Source organism: Malus domestica, chromosome 15 (assembly GCF_042453785.1).
Source record: "Malus domestica chromosome 15, GDT2T_hap1".
NCBI lineage: Eukaryota > Viridiplantae > Streptophyta > Magnoliopsida > Rosales > Rosaceae > Malus > Malus domestica.
The window spans coordinates 21,091,670-21,115,509 of NC_091675.1; the positions used below are offsets into that span (position 1 = coordinate 21,091,670).

At 38.7% G+C, this 23,840-nt stretch overlaps 2 protein-coding genes, 1 long non-coding RNA gene and 2 pseudogenes across 7 annotated transcripts; 4 read left to right on the plus strand and 1 right to left on the minus strand.

The window, feature by feature from the left end:
- Positions 1–1,404: 1,404 nt before the first annotated feature.
- Positions 1,405–2,682, plus strand: LOC139187699 (AAA-ATPase At2g18193-like; annotated as a pseudogene).
- A 219-nt stretch (positions 2,683–2,901) lies between these two features.
- Positions 2,902–3,653, minus strand: LOC103418301 (uncharacterized). Its single transcript, XR_011576570.1, has 3 exons — positions 3,479–3,653; positions 3,187–3,223; positions 2,902–3,051 (listed from the first exon to the last, which is right to left on the minus strand). It is a non-coding gene; the product is annotated as an uncharacterized lncRNA (long non-coding RNA).
- A 253-nt stretch (positions 3,654–3,906) lies between these two features.
- LOC114821335 (AAA-ATPase At2g18193-like) lies at positions 3,907–5,397 on the plus strand (annotated as a pseudogene).
- Positions 5,398–14,202: 8,805 nt separating this feature from the next.
- Positions 14,203–16,058, plus strand: LOC114821715 (thioredoxin domain-containing protein PLP3A-like). Its single transcript, XM_029094881.2, has 7 exons — positions 14,203–14,607; positions 14,720–14,767; positions 14,879–15,021; positions 15,101–15,173; positions 15,331–15,392; positions 15,656–15,753; positions 15,825–16,058. The coding sequence occupies exons 1-7, from the start codon at positions 14,449–14,451 to the stop codon at positions 15,929–15,931; spliced, it is 690 nt and encodes a 229-aa protein (XP_028950714.2). The 5' UTR covers positions 14,203–14,448; the 3' UTR covers positions 15,932–16,058.
- A 1,205-nt stretch (positions 16,059–17,263) lies between these two features.
- LOC103407117 (phosphatidylinositol/phosphatidylcholine transfer protein SFH12) lies at positions 17,264–22,198 on the plus strand. 5 transcript variants are annotated; one of them, XM_029094721.2, is made up of 15 exons: positions 17,264–17,649; positions 18,165–18,330; positions 18,574–18,829; positions 18,930–19,029; positions 19,197–19,463; positions 19,695–19,772; positions 19,882–19,983; positions 20,063–20,112; positions 20,222–20,321; positions 20,443–20,490; positions 20,674–20,748; positions 20,941–21,085; positions 21,196–21,581; positions 21,769–21,858; positions 21,944–22,198. In XM_029094721.2, exons 2-15 carry the CDS (start codon positions 18,312–18,314, stop codon positions 21,956–21,958), a joined length of 1,731 nt encoding a protein of 576 aa, XP_028950554.2. In that variant the 5' UTR covers positions 17,264–17,649; positions 18,165–18,311; the 3' UTR covers positions 21,959–22,198. The 5 variants fall into 5 exon arrangements, with proteins under 5 accessions (XP_028950554.2, XP_028950553.2, XP_028950551.2 ...); XM_029094722.2 differs by having other exon boundaries at positions 17,509–17,649; positions 18,182–18,330; XM_029094723.2 differs by having other exon boundaries at positions 17,525–17,649; positions 18,194–18,330.
- The last annotated feature ends 1,642 nt before the right edge of the window (positions 22,199–23,840 follow it).

Below are 23,840 nucleotides of genomic sequence, written 5' to 3' on the forward strand. Positions count from 1 at the left end.
TTATTGGAAATGGTATAAGTTGTAAAACCTGACTCTTATCAAATAGCTGGGATTAAATCTCAAGAAAATTCATTCCCAGAAGTCATTTCTACGCAAGAGTTGTTTCCATGCTTTTTCACCTGGGTTTTCATTTCGAGTTCAATTTTTAAAGTAAAAATTTATACCACCCGCATCTACAATGGTAAAAACTAAGGTAGGTACACATCTTAATCAAAGTGAAAAATGATGTCTAAGGATTATATGTACCATATTTCAGCTAATGATACAACAGCCTCTGAAATCCGTGTTGCAAATTTGGCTATTCAAAAGCCTATGAATTTATAGCCTAAATCAGCATCACACTATTAAATCACGTTATTAAATCGGAATAGGAACATTGAAAAACATATGAACTGATGCCCAAGTTTGATTAATCCAACATTAATAGCTACCTAATTCAACATTAAGAGTTGATAAGACAGTACATAAATCCCAAATCACAAACGCCCCAAATTTGAACAAAACAAAGATGCCAGATATGGAACCCAAAGAACTCATCAGGAAGCCCTGGCTTTCCTGGGTAAGAAATTCTTCAAATCAAAGCAAAAAACCTAAAGATGGTTACCTGAATTCAATAAAAATTAAAATATAATTACTCTTAAGCATGCTTTTTTTTTTTTTTTTTGAATCAGAAAAACTTGAAAATATCCCAAACAGTTTCTTACACCTCATGTATTCAATAGAGCTTGAATTTCTAAAGGGACAACTTGAAATCATATATGTAAGAGTTGTGTTCCCTCTGGCAGATAAAACTGAGAAAGACAAATCTTTCCAAAATCCTAATAACTTTACATATTATCAATTTCCCAACAAAATACATTGGTTCCAACACTAACAACATAAAAACTTTTAAAATTGCAATCTAAACTAATCTTTTCTCTCTTCCTCTCCCTATCTGTATTCCCTCTATCACATAAAAGGTAGAAACACAAAGCTTTCTAAAATTCCAACGACTCCTCTCAGTTCTTCCCAAAAAATACAAATCCATTTTAATCCAACAATTATCAGTGCATCTCCAAATTGGAAAAAACCAGGACAGAAAACGTACCCGAAAAAAGGACTTTCCGAGCAGCTGAAGACAGCCCACCTAATGGGGGCAAAAATGACATTTAACTATACAAAGCAATTCAGCAGCACCTAAACCCCAAACAAATCAAGGGCATTTCCGCCCTTTTACTATTGCTGAACAGTGCTAAAACTCAACTGAGTTTTAGTATACATAATTTGTTGGGTTCGTTTCTGGTGACGAGGGGATCAAATAAAATTAAGCATCTTGTATAAAGTCTAATTTGTTGGTTGATGAGTAGATACTTTTACATTGGTGTCTTCATCCATCTCTCAACAAACCAATCTGAAATTACCAAAATGTTTTCCTTTGATCTAAAAATTCTACTCACGGTAGCATCCTCCTTGTTCTCAGCCTATACCTCCGTTGAAGGATCCATGGTGTTGGTCCGTCCCATGGCCAAAAAGCTCATCCCCGTCGTCCGCTCATACGTCTACTCAAAACTCAAATCCCTTTTCACTCCACTCTCCTTTAACCTCACTTTCATCATTGACGAGCTCTACGGAGTGGCACGCAACCAGGTCTATGATACCGCTAAGGTCTACCTCCAAACCATTGGCACCAGTCTTAGCATTCAACGCCTACGAGTCAAAAAAATGCATCGCCAATAGACCATCTGATTTTCCATCGACAAAGACGAAGAACTCACCAACACTTTCGATAATGTTAAGCTCAGGTGGCGCTTTAATACCATGGAAACCAAGAAGGGAAGGAATGAGTACTCTAGGGAAAGTTCGAAGCACCAGTTCTTTGAGCTAACATTTCACCAAAAACACAAAGACATAGTTATGGACGCTTTCTTGCCTTACATGCTTGCTCGGGCAAATGCCATTAAAGAAGAGGAGAAGGTTGTGAAGCTTTATTCTCGTCATTTATGTTCGTATGATGACGGCAACAACAGTACTTGGGGATTGATAAACCTAGAGCATCCTGCTACTTTTGAGACGATGGCGATGGACCCTGAGCTCAAGAAAATGATTGCAGAGGATTTGGACAGGTTTGTGAGGAGCAGGGAGTTTTATAAGAAGGTGGGGAAGGCTTGGAAAAAGGCTACTTGTTGTATGGTCCTCTCGACACTAGAAATCAAGCTTGATCGCAGCCATGGCTAATTATCTTAAGTTTGATGTGTATGATTTAAGGCTTACTAATCTTTCCAGTGACTATAAATTGAAGAGGGTGTTGTTGTCTACTACAAATCATTCGATTTTGGTGATTGAGGATATCGATTGTTGCAGTGTTGATATACAAAATCGGCAACCAGAGAAACAAAATCAAACTTCTAACACCAAGGTTTTGCTTCAATTCATTCTGTTTTTTGTTACAAATGATATTTATGTAAACACCAAGATGCTATACAACATACGTCATTTGATCCAAAAGCAAAAGTGGCAATTCTGGATGAGGCGCCACAAACAGGTCAGGCTTAAACATTATCTCATTCTGTATATATGCCAAAATCATTTTGTGTTCATGAACCATTATCTAATTCTTATTCAATGCACAAATAATAAATATACAAATCTGTTAACCTTGAGTTGACTCTCGACATGTGCTCGGAAGAGGACTCTTCCAACATCCTGAAATCATGTCAAGAGTTAAAAAGGAGCAAGGAAAAACTAAGGTAAGAGCTCTGTAAGTCAATTCAGAGCACATAAAAATTTAAATTCTTTAATAAAAAACCCAAAGAGAAAAGCTGAAATTATATACCTCAAGCACAAACAGCTTGGAAGCCTACACACAATAGCCCCAAAAAATGAAGACCACCGTTTCTTGAAAATAAAAAGGGAACCAAATCATAAAACAATAAATTTTAATTCATTTACAAATCCCAAACTACAAAAGCCCCAGATTTAAACAAAAGAAACCACCCATTTCACATCTCGAAGAACTCACCAATGAACCCTAGAAATTCCTTCAAATCAAATCCAAAAACTGATCATGAGTACCTGAATTGAATAAAAATTAAAATACAATCAATTAACTGTTAACCATTTTTTTCCCCAATAAAAAAAAAGTAAAAAAAAAACCTTCAAAACACCCCAAACGATCCCAAATTCTCAAATCCGTTCAAAGAAACTTACCATGAAATCACAGCAACTTCACAAATCCTCTTCATATCTGCACCAAAAATAACGAAAAAGAAGTGCAATCAGCCCAAGAAACAAAAGATTAGTAGAAACAAACCAAGAAAATCAAGTATGGGAGAAAAATTAACCATTATCATTTCTCCTTTTTTTAATTTTCACACAAAAAATTGAACCAAAAACGAAAGAGCACCCAAATATAACAATTCCTTTATTGCAAAGAGCTGATAACTCATACAACTCTCAGACTAAGGCAGGAAATTAGTATTAAAACTAACGATTGAATTACAAAGTGAAGAGATGAGGTAAGTTCTCCTGAGTTGTACGAATGAAGTAGCCATTATCCAGTACCAACGAAGAAAGATGAAGACAGAAAACAGAACGGCAGACGATGGAACCCGAGGTATGCGAGAGAGGAAAGAGGAAAGGCAAAGAAATGCGCAGAATGATTATGCTTCCCGTTTGACAGCAAAACAAAAGTGGCAAAGTTGAAATAATAACAAAAAAGCAGGGCAAAACTGGGAGCACACTGTTAATGAACAGTAACTTGTGTGTTGAGTTTTAGTATATGTATAATTTGTTGGGTTCGTTTGTGGTGACAAGGGGATCAAATAAAATTAAGCATCTTGTATAAAGTCTAATTTGTTGGTTGATGAGAGATACTTTTACATTGGTGTCTTCATCCATCTCTCAACAAACCAATCTGAAATTACCAAAATGTTTTCCTTTGATCCAAAAATTCTATTCACGGTAGCATCCTCCTCGTTCTCAGCCTATACCTTCGTTGCAGGATCCATGGTGTTGGTCCGTCCCATGGCTAAAAAGCTCATCCCCGCCGTCTGCTCATACATCTACTCAAAACTCAAATCCCTTTTCACTTCACTCTCCTCTAACCTCACTTTCATCATTGACGAGCTCTATGGAGAGGCATGCAACCAGGTCTATGATGCCGCTGAGGTCTACCTCTAAACCATTGGCACCAGTCCCGGCACTCAACGCCTCCGAGTCGGAAAAACGCATCGCCAATAGACCATCTGATTTTCCATCAACAAAGACGAAGAACTCACAACACTTTCGATAATGTTAAGCTCAGGTGGCGCTTTAATGTCATGGAAACCAAGAAGGGAAGGTAGGAGTACTCCAGGGAAAGTTCAAAGAACCAGTTTTTTGAGCTGACATTTCACCAAAAACACAAAGACATAGTGATGGACACCTTCTTGCCTTACATGCTTGCTCGGGCAAATGCCATTAAAGAAGATGAGAAGGTTGTGAAGCTTTATTCTCGTCATTTATGTTCGTATGATGATGGCAACAACAATACTTGGGGATTGATATACCTAGAGCACCCTTCTACTTTTGAGACGATGGCGATGGACCATAAGCTCAAGAAAATGATTGCAGAGGATTTGGACAGGTTTGTGAGGAGCAGGGAGTTTTACAAGAAGGTGGGGAAGGCTTGGAAAAAGGCTACTTGTTGTATGGTCCTCCTGGCACTGGAAATCGAGTTTGATCACAGTCATGGCTAATTATCTTAAGTTTGATGTGTATGATTTGGGGCTTATTAATCTTTCCACTGACTATAAATTGAAGAGGGTGTTGTTGTGTACTATAAATCGTTCGATTTTGGTGATTGAGGATATCGATTGCTACAGTGTTGATATACAAAATCGGCAATCAGAGAAACAAAATCAAACATCTAACACCAAGGTTTTGCTTCAATTCCTTCTGTTTTTTGTTACAAATGATATTCTTAGTTATCTTTTTTTCTTTTAACGAGCATTGACATATCACGTGGTGTTATAATGATCGTAGTTGGTGTCACTCTCGGGCTTATTGAACTTTATAGATGGTTTGTTGTCGAGCTTTGGCGACGAGAGAATTCTTGTATTCACCACCAACAAGAAGGATCGACTTGACCCTGCATTGCTGCGTCCTAGTCGAATGGATGTGCACATACACATGTTCTATTGCACGATAAGCGAGTTCAAGCTTTTAGCCTCTAACTACCTTGCCTTGTCCAGGTAAACCCTTTTGCCATTAACTTACGCCTTGTACCTGTCTATTGCACGACAAGCGGGTTCAGGCTTTCAACTTGCATTGCTTCTGTCCATTTTGGATCTTTCAAGGCTCATTCCACTCTGATGGGTATTTTGAAGATTTCCATCTGTTGAACAAATGCACAATATTGCGGTGAAAGTCGATGAGTGACATAGTTGGCAACGGAGTAGATGATTTTCTGCATTCGGCCTACTTGGGTCATCGTTAATGTCCACCAGATTTTGCCTGAGGCTTGAATCATTATTCACTTCATTGGGCCCACTTGGGCTCTTAGCAATATCATATTTTTTTGCCCTTTTGGGCTGGCAAATTCTAGGCATTTACGTCGCCCACTAGTGGTGGTGCCATTTGGACTATGACTGTCACGGTCAAGCAACCCATTTAGGGAATGTACACTATCTTCTACGCTTAATTCTTCATTATACCGATCATCGATTAAGGTTTGCTCCCCCTGAGGAGTATGGTTGGGAGGAAAAAAATAACTCGTCTTCAGAAAAGGTAACATCCATGGTCATATACGTATGTCAAGTGGATGGATGATAACAGCAATAGCCCTTTTGTTGAGGACTAAATCCAAGGAACATGCACCGCACCGCACATCGATCAAGTTTGCTTTGTTGATTTTTGTGAAGGTGAATGTATGCCACACAACCAAAAACCCGTGGTTCTAGGTAAAGGGTGGACGAGAGCGAATCATGATCGGCAAGCATGGCCAAAGGTGTTCTAAAAGAGAGTACACGCAATAGCATCCGGTTCATGAGATAAATAGCATAGGTTACTGCATCTGCCCAATATGTCTTGGGCGCATAACCACCAATAAGAAGGGCACAGGTAATCTCAAGGATGTGCCAGTTTTTTCGTTCAGCAAAGCCATTTTGCTGTGGAGTCTGAGGGCATGTAGTTTCATGGAGAATACCCGTTTCTGTGAAAAAACTGAGAAAAATCCTGATTCATATACTCACCATCATTGTTTGACCGAAGCACTTTATTAGGGAGTGAATTGAGTATTGACCATGTGATAAAACTTTTTGAAGATTTCACCCGCATCGCTTTTATTTTTCATGAGGTACAACCAAGTCATTCTAGTGCAGTCATCAACAAAGGTTACAAACCAATGCACACCATGCTAAGTAGTAACCAGAGATGGCCCCCACACATCCGAATGAATTAACTCAAAAGGAATCGTTCTTTTATTCATACTCAAAGAATAAGAAGCTCGATGGCTTTTAGCTAATGTGCAAACATTACACTTTAACGAAGAATAAAAAATATTCCTAAATAATAACGGAAGTAATTTTTTCAAATAACCAAAGGAGGCATGACTTAGCGATGATGCCATAACTGGACAGTCTTCAACTTTTCATTGTCATGACCTTGAACTTGATGAACACAGCCCTGTCCAACATCATCAACATGGTCTAACCCTCTTCTCTTAGTATCACGCCGCCCAATGATCACCTGAGTCTGGATATTCTGAAGTAAACAGAAAGACGAAAACATTACCACAACACAATTTAATTGCTTGGTGACTTGTCCCACACACTGTTCTAAAAATCCTCGACTATCGCCCCTTAAGCGCTAGGCGGGTGGCCACCACCCCGATTAATGCCTAGGTGTTTGGAAATTAAGAAAAATGCGCCTAGGCACCAGCTTAGGATGCTATTCGCTTAGACAGAAAATAGATAACTTCAATTTTGCATATTATTTTTTTGGGTTAATCTCTGTTTACTACTCTGAAGTTTCGTGATTTTCAACATTTGGTACATGAAGTTTTTTTCATCTCAGAGTCATACCTCAAGTCTTAATTTTGGGACAGTTTCATACATCCGTTAAGTTTTTCGTTAGAAATTCTGTTAACTAATGACGTGGCACCCACGTGGACAATAATTGAGCGCCACATGTCAATATGGGCCTATTTCAATATTAAAAAATTAAAAAAAATACAAAAAAAAAACATAACCTTCCCTCACCCCCCGCACCCTTTCCCTCTTTATCTTTTTTCCCTAGCCTTCGCCATTATTGTGCTGCTAGTAGGTTGAATTGGAGATCTGAGATTTGGTGCATATCAAGAAAGCACAACAGCACGAGGACAGACAGCAAGATGCAGTGCAGCAGCAGGCAGAAGCACGGTGAAAATTTGTGCAGGAGTAGGGCTTAGGAAAATCTGTGCAGCGGCGTTCCACGGCAAGATATGAGAGATGGCTGTGGAATTAGGGTCTGTGCAATTTATAGACCTAAGAGAATCAAATTGAAGGAAGTATGTCAAAGGGAATCGAGGAATTCAGAAGGGAAAGAAAGCAAAATTGAAGGAAATCATAAAGGAAAATCAAAAGGCAAAATTGATGGTGGCGTGATGAAAAGCAAAACAACTTGGGATGCCTGCACGTGGTCACTCCAAAGAAGATCAGCTCCTTTTTAAGTGTGAGGGAAGAAATCCTCACAGAAGTCTAACCTAAATCCCAGCACCTCACCCAAATCCCACCCCACCCAAATCCCAGCACCTCTCAATTTTCCATCAATTTGACCCATTTGGGACTGGGAGCCAAATTGGACTAGGAGTTGGAATTAGAGGTTTCAGGGGAAATGGGAAAGACCCAGATGGCAATCTGATTCACCATTGGAGATAGAACCGGATATGGGTATTTGCACAGTGTAGAGCTCAGATTCGTTCACAATCGAGCTATTGCAGAAGAAGGCTTGAGGTTTGGACTTGCAGGCGACAACGTTGGCCAACGTCCACACATTCTGGCAGAAGCTAGTGACCTCGGCTAGGATCAGAAGGGAGAGAATGGCGGTTGCGCTATGCGAGGCGACGCATCGGCATGTGAGGAAGATGAAGAGAGTGATGAGGACGACGGCGGGGGTGCTGTGGGCGAGGAGATCAGAGGCATGGAATTGGAGAAGAGAGAACAGAGAAGGGAGGGAAGGGTGAGGGTTGCAAAAGAAAGAAGGGAGGGAGAGGGTGCGGGGGTGAGGGACAAGTGGGAAATTTTTTATTTTTTTTTAATATTGAAGTGGACTCATATTGACACCTGGCGCTCAATTATTGTCCACGTGGGCACCAAGTCATCAATTAACAGAATTTCTAACGGAAAACTTAACGGATGTATGAAACTGTCCCAAAATTAAGACTTGAGGTATGACTCTGGGATGAAAAAAACTTCATGTACCAAATGTTGAAAACCACGAAACTTCAAGGTAGTAAACAAAGATTAACCCTATTTTTTTTCAATAAATTGTAAGAGACTTGTTGAATACTTAAATGAACACACATTATATGCTTGTTCCCCATGTTTTCATTATGTTCCAATACTTAATAATATATATGTGAATTGATTTTGTAGTTTATGATGAAATTATATATTTTTTAAATATAAACAAACACTTATTTACACGAAATATAATATATTTATTTAAATCAGCCTAGTCTGCCTAGGCCCCCGCCTAGCCGCCCAACTACTGCCTAGCGTCTTTTAGAACTTTGGTCCCACAGATAATAAATGGCTATAAAATATAGGGACGAGTAAACTGTTGTGTAAAGAGAGAGTAGGAGTGAATGCAATTGAACCTGCCCCTGTGGCCGGGGCAACACTTCCATTTGTAGTGAGAATACTATCCCGTGAGGGTGTTGTTGTGGAATTTAAAAGAGTATGGTCAAAAGTCATGTGATTAGTAGCACCGGAGTCAATAATCTAACCTGTATTAGGATTACCTGGATCGTCGGTTTGTTATTACAAGGAAATTAAATTTAATAGGGATAGCTGTTAGGCCAAGTTGTTTAGGTCCAATTCTACAATCTGCTTAAAGTCTGCAGATGGGCCCAAGGTGTTTCCTTCACTGACGTCAGCGTTGTTGCTAGTGCCTCCACTTGATTGCTGCCCTACCTAACTTTGGGCTTTAGGCTCAGCCAGCCCAACACGGTGAATAGAAGTACCTGGTCCGCTGGAAATCAGGGTCGTAAGCCCAGGGCCAAAGTCTGCCACCTTGGCTTTCGCGGCTCTTCTATTCGGTTTTCCCTGACCTCGTTTTTTTCTACGCTCTAGGAACCACTACTGGTAGCCGTGAATTTCAAAGCACGTCTCTTTTTTATGGTGAGTTCCATTGCAGTGTATACATCGAAGTTTGTCTTTTTCTACGTCCTCTAATTCACGTAGAGAACGTGATGGCCCGAATAAAGGTTTGTTGATCATGGTCATAGATAGGCCACTATCACTTTCCTTTCCTCCAAGCATGGTGGTTTTTCTTTGTGCTTTACGCCGAATGGTGTTAAAGCACTATTCTATTCCAGGGATAGGCTTCATTCAAAAGAGAGTGTTGGGAACTGCATCCAATGAGTCATCTAGTCCTACAAGAAAATCATACACCCTATCTTTTTGAAGATCCTCTTTTCTGCTTCTCAAATCAGTAACATATATCATTCTATTTGGACGTCGTTTGTCTAACTCTTGCCACATGCCTTTTAGTTATGCGAAGTATAGATTTATTAGGCATCCATTCTGTTTTATCCTTGTTGCTTTGCATCTCAACTCGTAATTCTGAGATTTGTCAGCCCCATCATAGAACATATGAGTAACGTTTTCCCAAATATTATGAGCAGTCAATAAGTTGATAAATAGCCCTATAAGATGCAGCTCCATGGTTTTCAGTAACCAACCCTGCACGATAGCATCCTCTGTATGCCATTAGAAAAACCAGGATCGGTTTCTTCCACAGCCGAAATCTTCCCATTGAGATATCCCATCTTGTGTCAAACCTGCAGCATGAACCTCCATTATCTTTGACCAAATTTTGTAGTTTGAATCCCTTAACTTGAATCCAAAAGGCAAAGCACCCAGATTGGACATTGGAGCTGGACCTACAATGGGAAACCCAACTTCTTGTTCATCCATTTAGAGCGGCATGATAATTGTACTTTTGTGGTTTTGTTCTATGGTATGGAAGTCTGGCCAAAGCTGCGATGCCTTTCATCTTTGTAGAAACAACGTCCAGTCTTTTCTATCTTTTTTGTCTGAAACTTGGCACAATGAATTTATTTCAGTCTCTTGTTTTGAGACCTACCTTGTTTTCTTTGATCAAAATTGTTGTGGTTTTGTTTTGTTGTGGACGACTTGGGTTTAGAGGAAGAGATAGGCCAAAACCTCTCTGATACCAAGATAAAATTGTAGTTTAGAGTTCTAATAATTCTTGTTATTCTTCTCCCGTTGGGAGGTAATATATATATAACTCCAAAACTTGTGATACAAGGAATTTTAAAGGAAATACAACCAAAGTAGGAAACACACTTATATTCCTAACCCTCTTAGGATGTTGATTCTCGCCAACATCATGATGACAATCGACGTCGCTTATGCGGGGAGATTGAAAGGTTGATAGAGAGCACAGAGGTGACTCCTGCTGAGGTTGCTGAGAGCTCATGAAGAGCAATGATGCTGAAGTTGCTCTTCAAGGACTTGCCAATTTTCTCATAGGAAAGAAAGTGAGACTGGGAGTAATGGAATAATGGATGAAGGGATTAAGAGCATGTGTGGAACTGTTTTTAGAATGGTTAAAAGTTCTTTTTTTTTTGGATAATCTGACACGTCCCGACCCTGATATTCCTTGAATACTCGAATAGGCACGTGCTGGCCTACACCCAAGGGTGACGAAAGCCATTTATTGAATACAAGAGTAATGATTAGGAGGAAATATACATGAATAATCATTAGAATATAAAGGTAATAAACAAAGTTTAAGAAAATGTCTAGAGTGCACAGAATACGTTCTAATTCAAGATCACAAAAGGAAAGATCATTACAAGATAGCACACAAGTGAATGATAGACTGTTACTGGTAGGGGAATGCCTCGTACATTGTGTCGTAGTCCTATTTTCTAAGACCTGAATGGGGGCGCAAAACAAAGGTGAGTGGACCAAGTTCATATATACAATAATAATAAAATAGTTATCAAGATACTAACCCCCACAGTTTATATAAAGAAAACTACTAGCATAATAAATGATATGTTTACTGAAAAACCCTAGCATGCCAAAAACATCTCAAAAGACATATCGCGGAAATCAAAATATCAATCGTCTCACAGATTGTCTCGTAAGGGCGGTGTACTACCAGTAAGATCACTGAATAAATATAACTCTCGGCCCTATGCCAGCACCGTGGTCTCTGCGCCCGTAGCCAGAGATTATCAACTCCCGACCCAATGGCTGCTTCGTGTCCCTCAGCCCGTAGCTAGGGAATATTTCTTCCGGCCTAACTGCCAACACCATATCCTCCCCTCAGGCAGCATAGTGTCCACTAGTACGCACAAATTGTTACGCCTCTCAAATATAACTACTTCATAGTATAAAGTCATCAATCGTCTATACTATAAATAGGGGTTTTGAAAACATGTTCTAGCATCCTATCGTCATCCATCAGATAGTTTACCAATTCATGGTTTTTATAGAAAATACGATATATCAAACTATAGCTCAATATAGGCCAACAATTAATTTCTTACAAAATAACGAGATGATAACCAACATTTCAATAAACATGCTTAACATAAATTCAGTTCATAAACTCGTAAGACATGCATTTCATTTATGCAAATAAACTATAAAATTATGCAAATTTTAGAAGGGGTCCACTCACAGATACTCCGTAGCAGCAGAGTGGTGCGGAAAAGAATTAAGGAAATCCCCACTAGCAACTTCACCTAAGCACAAAAATGTACAATTTATCAAACTATGCCCAAACGATAGAATTCCATGAACTAGACGCCAAAAAAGGACTGATAACATTGAAATTGGCCTAGGAGAGATTTTGGGTTTTGGGTCCTAAGGTTTTTAGTTAAAAAGGGTTAGGGTGAAAATGGGTGATTTGGGCTTAAACTCAAACCCACACACACACACACACACACACACACACACACAACACAACACACGCACACACATACGTGCACCACACACACTCACACATGCTTACACACACACACACTCACACGGACACACACACACACACCATACACGTACACACCCACACACACGCACAGCACGGCCCGCAGGCCAAATAATAAAAAAGGGATGGGTTTAAGGCCCTAGTTAAAAGGAGGTGGCCAAAGGCCCTAATGTATCTTGGGTTTCTAAATAGAAAATAACTAAAATTAAAAAGTGTGTGGGCCAGGGTATTGGACTGGTCTAAAACGGGCTAAGGCCCGTTGGTGCTCTGAACAGCCTGAAGGCCTGCTTTGCAAAACGGGAAAGGACGCCGAAGCTGCTACAGCTCTGGCTGACGACGTTCAAGTAAACCAACGTCCAAACCATGTAGCAAAATGAAGAGGAAGAGAGTGGAGTATTTTCATACCCTTGCTTCATCGTGAACGACTGTGAGTGTTCGGAAAAACCCTCAAAGGTCACGGGTTCGCCGGAAAGTTTGGGTGAGCCTCCCCCACGTCATTCCCGTTCTCAAAACCTTGGAAGAACAATGTAGATTTCAACACACAACGCCCAACAACATCAATGGCGATTTCAAAAGGAATTCAAACTTACCTAGCCGAAAAAAAATAAATGAAGAAATCCGTCGGAGGTCTTTTCTCTGGATTCCCCGATCTCGTTGCGACAGAGAGAGAGAAAGAGATGGCGCAAGGAAGATGATGATGATGATGATGATGGTTTACACCAGGAGCTACATGCAGGTTTGTTTGGTTGGTCACGGTGCAGAGAAAGAAAAGGAGAGATGAGAGGGAGGGCTTGGGAAGAGAGAAAAGAGAAGAGAGCTAGGGAGCTGCTACTTGGCAGTTTAGGAGAAATAAGGATTCTAGATCAAAGGTTAGGATTAAATGAGATAAAAGATTAAATTGATAGACTTAAACATGTTTCAGGGAGGAATATAGAAATATAAATAAAAATGTGGGGGTGGGTGTAACATAATCAGAAAGAAATTCTTACCATGTTTATTAGAAAAACTTAAGACATTTACTTGGAATTTTAAATAAAATTTCAGCATGTTTATAGTAAAAGTGCTACTACGATAAATGCACCCTTCTTCGTTACCAAGCTTGGAATGTTATAAACTTCTTTAAAATCCTAATTGAATACATCCGGATTTCTAAGGATTTTAATAAACTATCTTAACATTCTAATTGAATACACCTTGAATTTGAGAGAATCACTTAAAATCTTGATTGAATACCCCTAGATTCATTAAAAGAATTAAAATCCCTCAAAATTTCGATTGAATACACTCCTTTAAAATGATCGTCAAAATAAGAATATCTCAGTTAGGGGGAGACATCTGAAGACAATGGATGATCAAAGTCTAAGAAGGGCATTAGCAAGATGAGTAGTGGCTTATATTGCATAGGTTGAAAGAACGTTTGTTTATAAGAGTTTTTGCAAGAAACATTTTCAGTAGAAGTATATATTAAAATTTTATTATCTAAGTGTTTTCTAATGAAACTTTTAGAAATGCCTTATCGAAGAAAGCACTTTTATAAATCACAAACATTTAAAAAAAAAAATTACCGACCATTGCCGAAAACGCTTTTAATTGTCATAAAACACTTTTAGCCTTTTCAAAAATAATCTCAAAGAAACAAAATGAAATAATTTCTTTAAAATGGGTACGAGTGTTTCGAGAAATCGAGTGCTCTGAGGGTGCGTTTGGTACGCAGACGGAACGGAACGAAACGAGACGGGACGGGACGGGACGGGACGGGACAGAACGAAGGTGTAATTTTTGAAAAAGACATGGGGTATATTTGTCTTAAAATGGTAAAACATTGTGTTCCACAGACGTGGAACAAACCCGTTCCAGGGGGGGAAGTGGGACGCAAAAACACCCAAAATATGTCCCGTAGAACAGCCCGTTCCACCCATTTTTGGTGCACCAAACGCGGGACGGAACGCCTCGTCCCGTTCCGTCCCGTCCCATCCCACGTACCAAACGCAAGGTGATTGAATGAAAACAGTACTATTTGGGCCTATGCCCCATCACCAATTGTCACCCAAACACGGAGCCCGTTTGATTGATAGTCTTCGTCTCCAGACCCAAAACCTCCACTCAATGGTGGTTCGCGCTTGAATTGAACCCTTTCCTCCGCGAAATCCTGAAAAGCAGCGATTGCATCTACTCTGTATTTCCAGATCTGCAATCATCCATATATTACTGAAGAACAATACAATCCAAACTCCAAATCGGAAAAGTTTTCAATTTCCAGGAAACATGGATCCCGATTCAGTGAAGTCCACTCTCCAAAATCTAGCATTCGGAAATGTAATGGCCGCCGCAGCCCGTAATTACCAAAAGGAACTGCTTTCCAACGAGAAGGTGGCCGCCACGAGCTCCTCCAACCAAGAAGTCGACCTCGACGAGTTGATGGATGTAAGTTCTGGGTTCGATTCCATTCGATTTGATTCAATTCTGCATCTTTCATGTGCATTTCAAATTCCCAATTCGCAAACGATGGTTTGTTTGATTATTTTGTGATGAGTAGGATCCGGAGCTTGAAAAACTGCACGCGGATCGGATTAATGCTTTAAAGGTTCGATATTTTTCGTGTTTGATTGATTTGCGGATGGGGGGTTTCTTGGATTTGTGGGTTTGTTTGGAAGGTTTGGTTTGAATTTTTGAAATTTTGATCTTGTTTGAATAGAAAGAAGCTGAGAAGCGAGAAGCTTTGAAGAGGAAAGGGCATGGAGTGTACAGGGATATAACTGAGGGGGATTTTTTAGGTGAAGTTACCGGAACTGAAAAGGTCATCTGCCATTTTTATCACCGGGAGTTCTATAGATGCAAGTAAGTGCATTTTGGTCTAGAAAATTTAGACATGGATTAGTGAGTTTGTTTTGAACTTACGTTGCTTGGTTATTTCTAGGATAATGGATAAGCATTTGAAGACGCTTGCTTCGAAGCATGTTGATTCTAAGTTCATCAAGCTGGATGCTGAGGTTGCTGTGAACTTCACTTCCTGTTTTGTGTTTTAGTTGGTGCAACTTTTCGTGTTTACTTGGATTGAGCTTACTTGTTTGCAACCTTCCGTTTTTGGTCCTTTAGTTAGGTTTAGGGTTTAGAATTGGGAATTGATTATTTGATGATGAACTGCAGAATGCGCCCTTCTTCGTTACCAAGCTCGGAATCAAAACTTTGCCTTGTGTCATACTCTTCAGGTCAGGCAATCTCCGTATAATTATTGTAAATCTGTGTGCATGTCCATTTCGAGCATTAAAGAGGCGTATGGGCATCCACTATTTCGCTGTTGTATGAAAAGGCAGGAGAGCAACGAGAGCTGGAAATATAGTAATACTGTAATTGCGCAATCATTTGACGTGTGCTTCAAGAGCATGTGATAACTTTCATGCTAATTCCATCTTGCACTGAGATCTTCCATTGAAATTCATATTTACGGATTCAGAGGTTCGCCTTTTTTCAGAAAAGGAGTTGCTGTGGATAGGTTGGTTGGGTTTCAAGAAGTGGGAGCAAAAGATGATTTCAGCACAAGGGCGCTTGAAGTTGCACTAATCAACAAAGGTAATGGCTTTGTCAAGTGTGTTTCACAATTCGTATCCTGTTGCGGAGTATCTAAACTGCCAATTTAACAGGTATAATTAGTGAGAAGAAAGAAGACGGTGATGAAGATGATGGATATCTTGAAGGCGGTCGCAGGACAGTGAGATCGTCTGTGAATCTTGATTCGGATTCAGACTGAAACCGCAACCTGAGTTTTCAAATGCGTTGTATGCTTGTTGTGGCATCTAATTTATGTTACCATATGAACGGAATTTGTGGACCGCATTTGCAGTGGAAATATATTCTTCCAGGCATTCATTTTGTTATTGATGTTAAGTCAGTCGCTGTATCTATAGACTTTTCTAAATCGTGTACCACACAATAACTTGTCGTGAACAAAATACGGTAGCATAGTAAAACAATTGCATGGAAATACGATTATATTGCTAAACCCTCAGTTTGAGATAAACTTTACGTAAATCGGATGGTGTATACTCCGTTGACATGCAAGTTCTTCATCCTGTTAAATGGTAAAAGGGAGTTTTAACGAAAAGCCCACGGTACTGTTCACTTTAACGAAAAACCATATTTTTACACTAAAAAGTCAAACCTGGTACTATTCACTTTACTCTTTATTTTGTCCTTATTATTAAAACTCAAAGTTTTCAAGCCCTTTTTAAAGTCTGTTCTGAGATTTCGTGTGCTCCGGGCGACAACCAAAAAGAGCAGAATCAGGAAGTCGGAATCCAAATATTTTGGACAGAGCAGGAAATAATCGAGCCAAATCCCGGGAGATTGGGTAGGTAGGAAAGTACACCTCAGTGAGTGCAGCATCCGCAAATTCTTTCGTGATCGAGTAACAATCTAAGATTTATAATCCGTTATTCTTAATTGGCATAAAAGTATCCCATGCAGGTGAACGTCGAGTGAGATACAATATCGCATTTAATTTAAAATGACTGGATACAATCAACCTTTCTTAAAAAAAATACATGTATGCATAGTAAAATCAAACAACGTAACTAGGTGATATATTATCCAAATCTCTAGATATTTCTTGTATCAAATCCCAAATACGTAGATTTGAGATCACCATTTCCAAATGAACACTTAGAGGAGTCTGTTGGAGCGCTATATAATTAGAATGGGAGGACGTTGGTTTCTAAATTTCTATCCCCAAAAATAAACAAGGCAGCCGGTGAAGAAAAAAGACAACAAATGCACAATGTAATATTTCTCTCTGATTAGTTTAGTTGAAACTCTCTTATCTTGTGGCTTTACTCTTCTTTGTTTTGGTTTGTCTTGGTTAGTACGAGGTGACTCTGATTTTATTCATATAGAAAACTCTCTTGTAGACGTGATTTCAAATCATCAAAATCGTTTTTCGTAATATTTAGCTGGAAAAATTAAAAGTGCTTATGGATTAGAAAAATATCCTGACATGGTGTATATAAATATAAGTGCTTTTCAAAAAATAAAAAAACATGTCTACGAGCTAGATATCACTTAGGCAAGATCACATTTATGCTTTATTGTTAATAAAATTGTCCTCGTACAGTCGAGAAGTTATCAAATGAAAACAAAACCATGTATGAAATGAAAGTAGTGGAAATATAGTTTTACCGGGAATAGCAGAGAGACGTTATTTAGGATTTGAGTGGAGTTGCCTTGCATTTCGCCTTCTGTCGAGACCTCGTCAAACATCAAGCTCTCAACTGAATCGAAACCTTAAAAAAAGAAAACAAGATTTACTAATTTTCTTCTCCCTCACTGTCTCTCCGACATTTTCTAAGACTTCTCAAATCCCGACTATGATTCAGGATATTTATATCCATCCTTGCCTCTCTCTCCCCCAAAACCCCATTTGTGTTTTTCTTTTTTGGACTGACCCCCCGCTGTGTTCACCAGAGGACAGAGGTAAATAAAATCAATAATCCTATTAATCCCACTATATTTTTCTGTATTTTTGTACAATTGGAGGCCTTTAATTTTGCTCTTTCTGTTGTTACTGCTCAATTTTATTTGAATTAATCCTATGTTTTAGTTGAGTTATATATATAATTTTTATTTAAATTTAAGCTGCATTCTGGTTGTGATTTTGGTTTCCAAAGTGGGAACGTAAATGCATGGATTTGTTCAATTGGGCGATTCTTGTAGTTACTGCTCAATTTTACTTGAAGTAATTTGCTTTTTTAGTTGGGAAATTAGCCAACACGATCATTTTTCACGTACCAATCGCTAAAAATGATCAGTTTTCATTATATCGTCAATATCTGATTTTGATCGTTTTAGGAATTGGGATTTAGTTTCTAATCATTTTAGCGAATTGCCCCTTTAAGTTGGTTGTTTCTTTTTTGAAATTTAAGTTGCATTTGGTTGCAAAGTACATTATATAGCATAATTGGTCTGTTTTGTGATTTTGTTTTCCAAAGTGGGAATGTAAATGCAGGCATTTGGGCAGGGTTTTGTTTCTGGGTCTGCATCTGTGATATGAGTGCTTGATTCTTCTTCTGCACTTCAGCTACTACTTTAACAAAGTTTTCGGACAAGTAAATACCGTTGCCCTCACAAGTAACACCATGTCTGGACCTCTACCCGGTAATATTTCATTTAGAATCAACATATATTCGCATCTCGATAACTATATGCTTCAAATGTGAGGACTTGTCTTGAATTTGTAATGCACAATGCCACTTTAAGGGACTTTAGGATGTTGGAATGGACAAAAACAAGCCTTGGAATTTGGATGCATTAATAGGCAAACATATTATTCTTTGCATATTAGGATGCCTCGCGTTTGATGCGCATAGATATGACTCACTTACGTTGTGTGATTTTCAGTATCTGATGTCGAAATATCTGAGGAAGATAGAAAGACTAAAGTCGGGTCGTTGAAGAAGAAGGCAATGAATGCCTCTACTAGGTTCAGAAATTCTTTGTCAAAAAGGAATAGAAGAAGCAGTAGTAAAGTCTTGTCTATCGACATTGAGGATGTGCACGACTTAGAGGAGATACATGCTGTTGATTCGTTGCGGCAGGCACTTTTACTGGAGGAGCTTCTACCCTCCAAGCACGATGATTATCATAAGATGCTCAGGTTTCTTCCTTTTTCTTGTTCCAGTGGAAGTTTTGTTGTCGATGGTTTTTATGACAGATACTGGGTTCTTGTTTAATCTAACTAAATCATTGTAATACAGATTCTTGAAGGCCAGGAAATTTGATGTCAACAAAACCAAGCAAATGTGGTCTGACATGCTCGAGTGGAGGAAGGCATTCGATGCTGACACAATCATGGAGGTATCTTCTGTAGAAATAGGTGCTTAGGTTTTGAAGTTTGCTAATTATTTCATTTCACATCTTTCCTTTCAATTTTTATGTTTGCTTTCCTTTAGTAAAGAGCAGAATATCATTTGTTTATATTTGTTCGTCAATTTAGTTACTCATGTATTCATCTTTTCTTCTAGGACTTTGAATTCAAGGAACTCGATGAAGTCTTGAAATACTACCCCCAAGGACATCATGGTGTAGACAAGGAAGGACGACCTCTGTACATCGAGAGACTAGGCCTAGTAGATGTGACCAAGCTGATGCAAGCCACAACTATGGACCGCTACGTCAAATACCATGTCCAGGAGTTCGAGAGGACATTTGCTGTTAAATTTCCAGCTTGCTCAATTTCAGCAAAGAAGCACATTGATCAAAGTACAACTATCCTCGATGTGCAAGGAGTGGTATGTGATACTAACTATAACCGCTACTTCTGCTCAGCAAATAATTTGAAAAAACAGAAAACTAGAATCACTTATGGGAAAACAAGGGAATAGCTGGTATATTGTTTATAGCTGTTGCCAAGATGTGCTAAGATTTTTAACTATAAGGGATATTTACTACAAAGAATCTTGCTTCAAATTACATTACATGGAAGTTAAATAATCTGTTACGAACTTACTGCAATGCCTCAGGGATTTAAGAATTTCAACAAATCTGCCAGGGAACTTATTACTCGCCTTCAGAAGATTGACGGTGACAATTATCCTGAGGTACTGCCTTACCGGTTAACATCTTTTGGTCTATAAAATTTTGGGAACTTCAGGACATTTTTGTTGATGGTAGAATTATGATGCACACAAACTGTTGTTTTTACCACAGACCTTGAATCGCATGTTTATCATCAACGCTGGTTCTGGCTTTCGAATGTTGTGGAACACCGTGAAGTCCTTCCTTGATCCGAAGACTACAGCAAAGATTAATGTGAGTATATACATTTTTATGCTAAAAATGCTTATTCTCGTCAGGGCTACATTAATCAGGGAAAACTATCATCCTCCAGGTCCTTGGCAACAAGTATCAGAGCAAGTTGCTTGAAATAATTGATGCTAGGTAAGTCTGTTTTAAACGAAGCAGACTTTTTAGGAGCTTTGCTTCCACATAAGCTGCTTCATCAGTTTGCTTATTTTGATGTACATTTTCTGGCTTGACTTTGCTCCAGCGAATTACCCGAGTTTTTAGGAGGTACATGTACTTGTGCTGATCAAGGAGGCTGTATGCTTTCGGACAAGGGACCCTGGAAACAACCTGAGATCATGAAGGTAGATAAAGACCGTTCTTCTCTTCGTTTTTTTTTTCCTTTTTATTATATCATTACCACTATGCATTATTTTAACTTCTAATTTAATTAGAATTCATAAGTATCGATTTATGTACTTGCAGATGGTCCAAAACGGCAGTCATCAATGTTCAAGAAAATCTGGACTTCAAGTAGGTCCTGCTTGAACATATCTTCTGCTTTTCTTTTTCCTTATAAACCTGCCCCTAGTTTCCGGATTGTCACATTTGGACACTAGGTCATCTCAAAGTTCTTAGTCACATGATTTTCAACATATATTTTGGTGCTTCATGTTCGTAGATGTAATTGATAGCTTAATCATATAATCTTCCTAGGGACTCGATGCAGCTCTGAATGTTGGACCTTCCGCTCCTAAACTCAATCATGCACTTTCTCGCTTCCATGAAGAAGTAAGTGCAAAAAACTTCCAAGTTCAATTTAAATTTCAACCGAGCAATTGTCAAGTACACTGAGAGCTTTTCTTTCTTATGTATGTGTTTCTAAGCATAGACACACGTATAATTGATATCTGCGTATCTTGTAGCTGAAGTTTCCCTCCTCTGTTATCGTGACAGTTCTGACCTCTGAGATAATCTTTGCAGGTATCCCTAGCCAAAACTCGCCAAGTGTCTTTCAGGCGCAAGGACAGTGTCTCGATGGTTGGTAAATCTGTGGATTCGAGTTGGCCAATGTCAGTGGGGAATGTTAAATTTGCCCTCTCAAAGGCTAAATCATCTGAGAATTTAGGTGAGCTTGTGTATTGTGTTTCTTTCCTTATCTAATTCTAAGATATTCCTTTTTTTTTCCTTTTTGTTTCTTTCACAATAGTTATAGGGTCTGAGTTTCTTTACTTGCAGCAGGAGATTGCTTCACCAGGAACAATGCTTGCAAACTGCCTGAAGGTTTAGGCTCTCAGATTATGGCTGCTATTATGACGTTTCTTGTGGGCATTGTCGCCATGGTCAGACTAACACGTAGCATGCCAAGGAAGCTCACCGACTCCACCTTCTACTCCAGCACTGTCTGCGACAGTGACACAATGGTCAAAGGCCAGGGCTCTTCACACTCTGCCATCTCCGGTTCAGATCTCATGACTGTCATGAAACGCATGGCTGAGTTGGAAGAGAGAATGACTGTTTTGAACATGAAACCTGCCGCCAAGCCAGCTCAGAAGGAGGAAATGCTGAATGCTGCTCTAGGTCGGGTTGATGCCTTGGAGCAAGAGCTTATGGCAACAAAGCAGGTAGCGTTTCAACATGTTCCTCTATGTAGATTTCTGGAATACAGAGCTGCAAAACCTAGCTGAAAAATTAAATCTGAAACAGTATCCAACCATAGGAAAGTAAAAGCTGTAATTTACATCAATCACTAGCAGGGTACTATTAATGTTATAGGTGTATGATCCTCATTTGAATTGGCTTCTCGTTTAGGCTCTCGAGGAGTCGCTTGCCCGGCAAGAGGAGCTCTTGGGCTCTCTTGACAAAAAGAAGAAGAAGAACAAGAACAAGAAGAAGAAAATGGTAAGCAACCGAGACGAAAACATCACTTATTCGAATTTTAGGTGGAGTTTGTGACATTTTAAATATGTTTTGGGTTGTAATGCAGTTCCATATCTGGTGAAGAAAAGTCAGACACAGGAGAAGATATGCTTGGTTGAATAAATGAATCATTGGCTGTCAAAAGCCCCCACCCAAATGCGCGCCTGTACTCAACTTAACCGTTCTATTAAACTTTTACCACATAAAATATGAATGAACAAAGTTTTGGCCATGTGCCTAGTTTGCCAGTGTATCACTTTTCACTATTATAATTTATGTAGATGTCTTCATTTTTCAATATAAGTTTCTAATAGCACATGAACATTGGTCTAGCGCACGGCACGCGATCTCTATTTTGTTCAAGAAGATATTGCGTTCACATCTCATGAACAGACAATAGTTGTTGAAAAAACTATTTAGAGTTTGGTACAAACCCAACTGGATTTTGGGTGCATGCATGATATGATCATGGTGTAGATATCCTACTTTAAACGGACATTTAGTCTTTTTACTTCGCTGGAGGCAATTCTGAGTTTAGATTTTGTCGAGGAGAGTTGTTGAAACACTATTGAGTGTTTGGTACAAACCCAGCTGGGTTTGTTTGGGTGCATTATGCATGATATGATACCATGATGTAGCCAAAGACCTTGTGATTTGCTTGTTGGAAAGCAAGTGAGAGTTGAGCTACTTTCAGATTATCAGAATCTAGATGGATAGCAGAATAGAGTTTGCTCTAGGGGGGATGTAGGAGGGCGGCGGAGAAAGTGTGCACTTACGGAATGTTTCTTTCAAAGACTCACGCGAGAGAGAGAGAGAGAGAGAGAGAGAGAGAGAATGAATGAATGAATGAATGAATGAATGAACTGTTGGGAAAGCAAAGGCAACACTGTTCACAATCTTACCATATCTTCAAGTTGGACTGCCTCCCCTTAGTTTTAGGCTTTTAGCCATTTGGTTTGGCTTTAGCCAAGTCCACCAAAAGGGTTTGATATTCTCTACACATAGAATTATACATCAAACATCAAACATTATAACATTAATACATTATATTATTTTTGGGGAATTGTTATTAGCACTTCAAAAATCTTATTTGGCACTACAAACCTTCTATAATTAGAAAGAAAAATACACTTGTAAGGAGCGTATAATGAGATTTTTGGAGTATTAATAACAATTCCCTTATTTTTGTTACATCTAAATCATGAATTATTAAGACAATAAGAGTGCGATGATTATTTGTATCACAAAGTATTTGTGATCGTCATTAACATTTATCTCTAAAAAAATATTTTTATTAAAGGCCAGATTAGAGAAATCATCCATGTACTGTGGCGTTTGTCAATGTTGCTCTTGCGGATGCATAACTCTTAATAATACCATTGTAGTTATATAATTAGTATGTTACCAATCTCATTTCAAATCTTATTTGTTATATCACATTCAAACTTTATCCATATTTTTATTGTGTGCATCATTTCAAGAGTAAAAATGTAAATTTTATTTAAGTTTGTGGAGCTGTTTCAGCCTTAAATCACACTTGGAATGACCATTTAGTTTGAATTGGATGAAATTTTGATGTAAAATTCGGTTTGGCCATTTTTTTTTTTCAATTACAATAGAAACATTTAAAGATGTGACCAAACTTATGGAACTTAGCCTTATGGAAATGTACCAATAGGGACCATCAATGGGTACCTATTAAGTTAAACGGAAGTCCATTTAAGTGTAAATATGTGTTATTTTTTATGATGAATGGTAATATTTGTGCTTGTAATAATGATAATATTGATATATGGAATGTCTGTGGGCACCTATTGAGTATTACCGATGAGTAAGAATTAATGGATCTCCTCGCATTACACGTTAAATATTAATCTATACTTATCATATCAACAACCAATTGTTTAGCATTATCTAAGAGCATATACATCCTTATTTCCATGTTTCTTGTTTGTAATTGAACA